Source organism: Oreochromis aureus, linkage group 17, assembly GCF_013358895.1.
Source record: "Oreochromis aureus strain Israel breed Guangdong linkage group 17, ZZ_aureus, whole genome shotgun sequence".
NCBI classification, from domain to species: Eukaryota; Metazoa; Chordata; class Actinopteri; order Cichliformes; family Cichlidae; genus Oreochromis; species Oreochromis aureus.
The window spans coordinates 15,364,072-15,374,246 of NC_052958.1; the positions used below are offsets into that span (position 1 = coordinate 15,364,072).

At 39.9% G+C, this 10,175-nt stretch overlaps 1 protein-coding gene across 1 annotated transcript; it reads right to left on the reverse strand.

The window, feature by feature from the left end:
- Positions 1 to 410: 410 nt before the first annotated feature.
- LOC116317092 (protein FAM180A) lies at positions 411 to 9,203 on the reverse strand. Its single transcript, XM_031735755.2, has 3 exons — positions 9,010 to 9,203; positions 1,711 to 1,808; positions 411 to 1,339 (listed from the first exon to the last, which is right to left on the reverse strand). The coding sequence occupies exons 1-3, from the start codon at positions 9,083 to 9,085 to the stop codon at positions 1,010 to 1,012; spliced, it is 504 nt and encodes a 167-aa protein (XP_031591615.1). The 5' UTR covers positions 9,086 to 9,203; the 3' UTR covers positions 411 to 1,009.
- Positions 9,204 to 10,175: the final 972 nt, after the last annotated feature.

Here is a 10,175-nt window from a genome sequence, read left to right on the forward strand (position 1 = left end):
GGCTTTTTTGGTTTAATCACCTTATATTTTGGATGGTTTGTTACAATGTCATAATATTATGACATTAAATTAATCATGTGTAGGTGCAATCTAGTTAGCCTAAATAGCCTATATTGTGGCAATATGTGTGACTCAAACTGCTGCAGATTATGATTAATTATTCTGTAAATGACTCTAAAATAGTTTTGGGAAATTCGAGACTCAGGGTGGTTCAATGCATAGTAATTTTGGGCATTGAAACATGCCTAAAATACCTTGTGTCATAGGGATAGCCTATACACTGATTTTCTGGCGCTACTGTTATCGCAAAGAGGTGCTGAAAAATGATAACAAGCCATCTTTGATGATCATTTCATTTCGAGTTGATAGCTAAAAGAAAAGGGACTTCAGCCATGACCACTTCACTCAGATACATGTTTATTTTCATTTGCTGAAGGTTGAGTCTCAGTTGGTGCTATGGACTTCCATGATCAGAAACAAAATCCAGGAAAGTGAGAGCAGCTGATCTCTACAAGCCAATATCATCTGACAGCTCAGCTATGAGCTGATGTACTGGGACCTTGAGGTCTGCCTGAACTAAACTTGTGCTTAAATAAGTTTATAGAAAAGTAAGATACGCTGATCTGTTGAGAATTAAAATTTTATTATTTACCTCACATAGGGTAACAAAACAAAACCGAAGCACATGATATAACTTTTCAGGAGTTTGTGATTTGAGCTCTTAATTGGAATTAGCCCAGTCAGCTAAGGAAGACTGGAAGTCAAGCTTGAAAGCGCTGATAAAAGTGAGTTTGGACCCTGAGTTTAGTTACATTTTTTTGGTTAAAAATTACATCGCTTATATATTTTTATATACATTTTTTGATATTTGTATTTATATATACAAATAGTTTCACATAAAAACCAGTATAACAATCACAGAATTTGTTTTTAAACTTTGCAGGACACTGGAAACAGCATGGATGAACGGCATCTCAAATACTGAAAAAAATATGTACAACTTATTTCCTCAAAAGGGTTTGAGATCCTTTTGAAGAGCTTGGAACAGCTGGATCAGGGTTTCGGTCCACATCTCTTTCTGGTGCTTGTTGGTGATTCGAGCCAGGGTCTGGGTGGTGTACACTAACGTCAGCACTGTCCTCTCAAAGTCCTGCCAGCTCAGAGGTTGGTGCCGCTGGGTGAGCTCAGCCATCAGACGCCTGATGTCGGAGAGCCTTTTAGGCAGTACTTCCTCACAGATGACTTCCAGCTTTTCCACACTTCTCAGGGAGGCCAACTCCTCATCTGGGATCAGCAGGGTGTGTTCATCACCTTGGATCTGCATTCCAGCCAGCAGTATCTGGGAAATAGATAGGCATCCACTAAATTCACATTCACATATATAAGCAGCTAACTGAAAAATGGAGTTGCTAGCAAGGTCACGTCCTGTTAACAGCTATTCCAAAGAGCCTAATCATCTAAATATCTTAAAATGAGCTTAAGATGCCATAAGAAAGTAAAATATTGGTTTCATCAGTGTCACCAAAATATCTCACATTCCTGCTAATGATTAGGAGCACAGCAGCAGTACACAGTGTTTTGTTCTAATCAGCAGGGTGAGGACACAAATGTGTTATTTTTAGAAGTCCTGTGCACATTCTAAGCATACTGGTTTCCAGTAAAGAAACACTAGCTCATGAACTATTTCAGGGCCGCAAGAACTTAACTGACCTCAAAAAGCAGCTTGACGTCCTCCACTGAGTGCTGGAATGTGGGGTTGATCAGTGAATATGTCCCCCGTTTTATCCTGTATGCAGATGGGTACAGCGCTAGAACACACAAGAAGAAAAAATTGGATTATAGGATCTCCCTATTCAAAAATTAAGGTGGGACATTATTTATACTGGCCCTCCCACATACATTTATGTGGGAGGGCCAGAGGTTGAGTAAACACATATTCATTACTGTTCAAATATTATGTATGTGGGTGAGACTTGGGCTCCAGCTGTGAAGAGATCAACTGGTCTTTGACCTGAGCCACAGTTGCTACAAGCACCAGGGGCCTGGTGCCCCCAGAGGTGAGATATCTGCTTATTGACTCGCGGAAGGGCAGGTGTAACTGACCTCATTTGGTCAGGCTTCAAAGTGTCAGTCCATATGTGTAGCAGATGGGGGATCCCATAATGTGAGGTGTCCTGATACGGCTGGAATGAAACCCCTCACTTTCAGCTAGAAACAGTTGCTGCTGCTGCCTCATTTCTGTGATAAAATTGAGCAAAATCCATATTTTCCTGGAAGTGATAACAAGAGGCTAAACCTACAGCTCACATCTAGAGGTGGACAGCAACTAACATTACTCACATACTTTCCTAAGTATCTGATGTACTAGCAATTAACCACGGGGCTATTTTGGAATATTTTGTTCCTACACTATTTTAAAATGCACAGAGTTCATAATTCTGGACCACCAGACTGAGCTGCGCTATAGAGATGTGAAATTGGAAAGAAAAATCCAGCAGAAGCCTAGTATAGGATCTAGAAGAGATTCATCAGGTCCTTCAGTTGATCCGTCTGCCTGATCAGAAATGCTCTCAGTGAAAGGGTGGCTCTCAAGAAAGAAGGGAAACAGAGAGAAAGGGCTGAGGTAAGCTAAATTACACAAGAACTGATATGGTTAATCCCAATTTACAACTTTTGTTACAAATTGTTATCAGTTTGTACAAGTCAGCTGAGAGTTACAGCACTGAGTTTCTACAGGTATCTGTGAAACACGCTGGAGGCTCTGTCACAGTTTCAATTTGTCAAGATTTCTTGTCAAAACTGATGAAATTATGAATGTAGAAATGTACATCAAGAACATTTTTAGCATGATAATGATTCCAAACACAGAGTGGAGCACTATTAGTGATGGATTATCATCCCTGAACCTGAGCATCAGCAATGCTGAAACAGTGTGGGATCATGTGTTGACGCATGCACAATCATCCACGTTAGGAAATCCCCAAAAGCTGAGTTGTGTTCATCTGGATGTAGCGTTTTCAGTGGGAAACCTTCGATCTGATGAACTGATGATCTGTTTCCTCATAACTTAAAAGTATAATCTTGTGAGATATTTAAATGTGGTAGTTTATTAGATTTGTTGTACACAACTCTGTCTGACCGGAAGTATTTATTTTTAATTTGTTTTATTGTCACATGTCAAGAAGCCTTGAAAACCTCAGGGATGCTGAGGTTCACTGGTCTAAAATGAAAAATAACGTTATGATCTAAATTGTCTAAATGACATAGCTGTGTCTAAGAAATGATTTGTGAACTCCCTTAATCCAGCAACACATTTGCATTATAATTTTTTGGATAGCAGTCCTGTGTGACAGTGAACAGATATTCCTACTGGCAAGTTTTATTCCAGGCTAAAAGGAAGATTAAGAATCACATGAGAATGTGCAGGGTCTGTTTGTAATAATATAACTTTGAATACTGCCTGGACTTTGAAAACGTTTTTTTTGTATCTGTTATGTTTGACTCCACGAACCATTTTTGTTAATGTAGCATCAGGAGAAGGAACTTAAAATCAAATTTGATTTGCACAGAAGGAGGAGTCACAGTATAATGAATTAAGGTAAAACTTCCTCTGGGGTTCTACAGCTGTTCAGCTCTCTTTTTCCATTGCTACCCATATTCTGTTGCCGTCCAGTACTCTGTTCAGTGTGTAAGCCAACAAGCAGAGATCTTAACGAGGTATACAGTATATAAACACTGGCATTCATGTGCATTTGGATGTCATCCTTCCTCTATCCTACAGTGGCATCTATGGATTGCTGCTTCACCAATTCTGCAGTAATGATCAGCTTGACTGCCTGCAGCATCGCTGGCCAGATACATTTAGCTTTATAGCAATTGTCAGGCCAGCCAAAGCCACACAAACTGGCAGAGCTCCCCATGTACCTGCTTCCTGCTTGGGTGACTGCCAGTCTCAGCTCTGGCCTCCCTTTCGCAGCACAGCCACCGCTCTCAATGTAAAGAAAATGTGTAGCTCCACATTTCTATGTTGAGGTAATGAATTCCAAAAATTTGGCACATCTGTGTAATCTTCAGCATGTACCTCAATCCTCCACCTGCCCAACCGTCTCCAACTAAACAGGGCCATAGCCAGACGTTGTGAAATCTCATTGTTTAAGTTTAAATCCATAATATGAATTTGGGTTTAAAAGATTAAAACGTGTATTTATTGTAAATTCCAACTCCAGATTAAATGCTGTTCACGTCCCTCATCATAATGCCAGAAATCAATAAAAGTTCAAACACCTCCAATGGAGTAGTTTGAACTTGTTGAAGAGTGACTCCGAAGCAATATAATATGCAACATGCACAGCTGTTCCAACCCCAAAACACCAAAGACAAGTAGAGAGAAGATTTCCCTAGATCAACTACTAACATCCAACTCTAAGTGGATGACAACTTGTAGGTGAAAATGTATACTCCTCGTTGAGTATGCAACTCCCAAATGCATCAGGTATTGTGGAGGAGCGATGCCTGTGCAGACATATTAGTTACCGAATAGATGCTGCAGCTTCAGCGGGCCATTGCCGATGTAAACAATGCAACACCCGAGGGTGCTCATTAGAACAAGGGTTATATCATTAAAGGATTGAGGAGATGCGGGGAAATGACAGCTTGGAGGCCAACCCAGCGCTGATTTACATCTAAAATTAATAATCTGTAATTTACATAAAAAGGCTCTACTACTACTACAATAGTCCTTTGGCATGTAGGAAAGTGTGTGTTTTATGTTTATAGCAGCTCCAATAGGACTTTGGAATAAAAATATTATAGCTTGTTATAGTTGGAGCTGCATTAGTGTATATGTGCACAGGCAATAACAGTAATTCTAGTCATTCCGTTAAATTGTTCGATTTGTCCCTGCACAATATCATGAGGGCGATACTGACTTAGATGAAAGATATGTAGGGGCACACGGTGGATATCTAAATGAATCATGCTTGAAGATTACAATGAAAATGAACTAACTAATAAGTTTGGGACACCGTGACTGACAATATGGCAACTAACAAAGAAAAAGGGCACATATACATAGAAAGGAGCTAATGAAAGAGCACAGGTGGTTGTGAAGGTCAGGTAGAGATAACAGATGTGAGAAATTGAGGCCATTGCAGGATAGATATTCAAGATATTATTCATTCTGTTACAAGCAACAAATAAATTATTGTCATTTAGCGTCTGCAGGACAGCTGCAGGACAGCTGCAGGACAGTGATCTTTGCATTGTGGATTTCAGCTTTGAGGAACTGCATGAACAAAATAGTCTCTCATTACATGACTATGTTTTTATGCCATTGTGGAATTTCACATTCCCTAATGGATGACCAAATAGAGTGCATAATAAAGTAAATGGGAAAGAAATATTTTGACACAGCTGGTGACAGGCAGACAACTACAGATGATTAATGGTGCAGAAAATGTACTGAATTTTGCAGTGCCAACATATAAAATCCAGGAATTTATCATAGTGAAGGAGAAATAATGATATTTAGTCATTTTTGATTACCAACCGCTATGCAAAACTAATGTCTTTGATTATGCCACGTTAATGTGCAATATTTATGAATGTGAAAGTGACATCTCAGCTTTAATCACTACGATTTTATCACATGTAAGTGAGGAGGCTGGTGATGTTAGCGCTGGATTTTTCAGGCACTTCTTTTCCATGAAGTTGTTTTTTTGGTGGGTGGGGGGTCGGGAGGTAGGGGTCGGGTAACAAACCATCATGAGGTGATTCATTCTTATGAGCAAATTTTTCTTTTTTCTCATTTTCAGTTTGAATGTTTAATATACTGCTGATGTCCTTTATCACAACATATCAGCTTTCCCTGCTGCTTGTTCTAAGCCCATTCATCCGTCATGCTCCCCTCCCTCCTTCGGCGCTCCAAACAATCAATGTTTGGATGGGCAGGCTTCCCCCCAGTGTCATTATGTAGAGGCAGGGAACTTGTAATCTCCCGCTAACTGCTTGCAAGGAGATGAGGGAACAACAAAGATCCATTAATTAGCTGGGCTAAATGGTACTCCTGGCTGGAAGGATGTCTTGACGAGAGACAGAAAGAGAGAGGGCGAGAGAAGGAAAAACAATCAAAAACAGAAAAAAAAAATCCAAATGGATGTCTGGATCCCTCCAGCGTACGATAAAAGAGGGTGAAAAGGACACAGGATACAATGAAATCTTCCCTGCAATGGACCATCTTCTACATTTCATTATATCTCCAAATAATAGAAAATGGTAAAATCCCAAACCATGACATTATTCTCGTGAGACAGATTGAAATTCTACTATTTATGATGTAAACACAGATCATCATAAATACTCCTAGTAACTGTGAGCCCAGCAGTAGTAAGGCCCAGCTGCAATAAAGTCATGCAGTGGTCCCAGGGGAGCTGATATATACTGGGGACACTGGTGACAACTGGAGATATGGGAGATTTGGGTTATACATCTGCAGTTTCTCCTGGTTCCCCATCACCCACACTCCACCTCATGGAGGTGTGAGCTTAGCCTTTTATAACCCACACAAGCCTGGGCACATTCTCAACTCATCACAGAAGAAACACTTGGTTAGTTTCTTCTGCGATTAGTTGGTGTCACGTTTACATGCACTACCCTTTAACATTGTTTTTCAAAATGCGCTAATGTTGTGAAGAGGCATATTAAGCCTATTGCAGGAAGAGATGGTTCAATGATCCAGCTCTAACTAAGCTTCATCAGATTGGAAAGTTTTAAGCCTAATCTTAAAAGTAGAGAGGGTATCTATTCTCAGTACCAGTGTTCGTTAGCTCTATTGTCTTATTCCAACTAAAGCCCCTACTATAGCCAAGAGATGGGTTTGCAACCAGCAACTGCTTAACTACTAAAGTTTAAGTCATGTCATGAACCACTGTGTGTCTAAAGGTTTTGTAGATGTGATGAAGGAAAACAGGAAAACAGGACTAACAGCTTCAATGCTTCGTATTTCAGAGAAAAATCAAGAAAAATCAAGTTCAAAAATCCTTTAGTCAACAAAGCACTTAGCTGGGGAATCCAACACAAAGAACACAAAGCTAAGGAAACACACAACTATATGGACAATGCAACAAAAGACAAAGGAATAATGAGACAACATATATACAAAAGGTAATGCAGGAAGAGGAGACGGGTGGGGACCAAAACCAAGCTGAAGCCAATCAGGGAATCAGTGAGGACAGGGACAGGAAGAAAAGCTACACTCAACATGAATGAAAACAGTAGCTTTTAAAGTAAAGACAGACAAGAAGATGGAGTGAACATGAAGACAGAGATGACAAAGACAAACAGAGATGAGACAGAGGAGGAACAGAAAAAGGGGAACAGTTACTGGTGTCTTAAACTCAACAGTAACTAAAGCGAGCAACTGAAGGAACAAATAACAAGGCTAGAAAGACAAAACTTGTAAACACAAAGGAATTAACGAATAAAGTGCGCCAATAAAAAAAAATTAAACACCAACAATAACAGAAACCTAATCCAAAGATAACATAAGTTCAAAAGTACAAAGAATTCTGAACTTGAAAATTCAAAACCCTGGGTCCAAAACTGGGTAACCACTTGTTTAACCATTCTCAGAATGATCGCAGATCAGTTGCTCACTACTTCCTAAAACTTGTTGGCTTGTTGGTGGTTTAGCAATTGGTTGGAGACCAAACCAGACCTGAAGGCCAGACAGAGATTGCAGAGTTTGTATGGAAAGTCCCTGACACTCACCAACGCTGGCCGAGCGGTACTGAAACTGTGAAAAGTGAGACAGAAGCAGGAAACATTTACTTTCAAGTTAAAAGCTGTGCCCAGTGTTTGCAGACAATTCGATGCCTTTACTGCAAATTCTGCTAATGACCAAAGAAATCACAAAGAGATTTTTGGTGCAGGACTCTCTTTGCTGTTGATTTCACCTACAGCCACGAACCTAAAGACAGTACTTGCCAACCAGTTAGGGAATACTTTTCAGTTATGTAAGTACTGTCATACTGCAAACTGGCATGACCACTGACTGATTGTCATGAGTGCTATTCACAGAGCGCTGAATGGCTGCAACCACATCATTGTAAGATGGTGAATGATGAAATATGTAATCTTAGGCTCTCTCTTTGGTTCAGCGATGGCTGCCCAAACCAGCCTTCCTCTCTGTCCAGAATGTGCACATCCTCATCATTGAAAGAGTGGCCGCTGGCCTGTACATGTAAACAGAGCAGTCCTGGCCTGATTCAATGCTGTGCTATCCACTCCACTGTGAACTGAGCTGCTTGAAGTGAGAATGTAAATAGAGAACTGCAGTTTCCCTCAACTCTAGGAGTTTCTGAACATTAGCTTCACTTTCTTTCTGCTCTTGTTGTCAGCAGCAGTGGGCAGTTGTTGACAACACAGACAATTAATGCATGTTCAGAAAAGTGACAGTGTCACTTTGGATATTTGATTCATTGCTGAAGGAAAAAAAAGTGTTACAAACTTTTATTAAAACAATGATAAAAAAAAAAAAGATTTCCTGGATTTTGGTGATATGGTATAAAAATGTAAACAATTCTGAACTTTCTTTGTTTTTGCTGGCTTCAGCGTCATGTGACTTGTCTACAGATTTCAAGGCCTGCGAGTGATGAGAAAGGAATTTCCTCAGTGAGTAGATCCAGTAACAACAGGCCAGTCATTTTTCGCTGGAAAACGATCTGCTGATGTCCTGCAAACTGCAATGTTCCTGCTAACTGAAGAGGATAAACACATTCTTTCACAGCTGGAACCAGAGACTCGTACCAGGACTCAGCCATCACAATTTGTCTGTCTCTGTCTTCTAGTAATCTTTTAAATGATCCCACAAATGAAAACAGAATAATTTGTGAATGCAAATATAGTCGATGGTGATAAAATTGTCATTTATCTCATAATAGAGAGACACTAATCAGACTCTTAATAATTGCTCATTTAGACCTAATTACCAGAGCTTGTGTGCCAACATACCTTTCCTGTGGTGCTGACTGGCAGCACAGTAGCTGCACAGGCAAACAACAGTGAGTAAAGTCCACCACTGTGCCATGCTGATGCTCACAACCAAGATCCACGCGTACAAATCAGTACACACTCCCTTCTTTCTGAGTTCTGTTTCTCAGTCATAAATGAACATCTCAAGGATGGATGAGAACCCTCCTTTCCACTTCATAGGCTTTGTGCATAGGATCATCTTTCACTGTGTTCACTTTTCTTTTGTCCCCTCCCTTCTTCATCTACTTTCATTTTTTTTATTTTTTTTTTTGCATGTGTGTGTGTTCTCTTCTCAAGCCAGGGTGTCTAGGCTCTCATCTGGAATTCATCAGAATTTTGGGAAGGCCTGCCCTCTTGGCTGGACTTTTCTTACAGCTACTGGATGACTGCTTTACTGGCTGAGTGGTTCAGCTACTGAGTGACTCTTCAGTTGACCAGGCAACTGAGCAAATGGTTGAGTGGCTGACTAAATTGCTAACTGAACATAATGACATCCACTGAGCCACAATCAAGCCAGTTATGAGAGCGATGGACTACTCAGGATAATACCTAATTTTACCACATTTATCCCATCACACTGTAGTCAGAGGTCAGACATGGGACAACAGCTTTCTTTTTTCATTTATTCACAACATTTCAAGAAAGAAGCAGCCTGAAGTCCAAATAGGTTGTAAATAAGCCAACAGTTGGAAGAAAGAGTTCTTTAAAAAACAAAAAAACCCAACTTCTGGATAGCAGAGAGTGACAGATGCTATTTGGCTGTACACTATGATGGAGGTTAGTGCAGTTTATCTTCCACAAGTGACATCAAACCAATATTTGAGATATTTTTTTCAGGGAATTTGGATTTTATTTTAGCTACATAAGAAAATGACCCAGGCTAGGTTCTTAGAATAGAATAATTCTGGTATTTGCCTTTTATTTCCTTTAAGTATGTCTGGGTAACCTGAGGGTCCCTTAAGCCCCTTGCTTACTGTCCTACTACTTTATAGCCTGTGTGCTTGTCATCCCAAATCTCAGCATTTGATTACTGCAATCTCTAATAAATGCTATTCATTCTGTTTACTCACTAAAAATGGAAACTGTCCCCCTTAAGTAGATTAACATTTTTGTTGTTGCTATAAGCTTAAATTCTTGGTTATTTT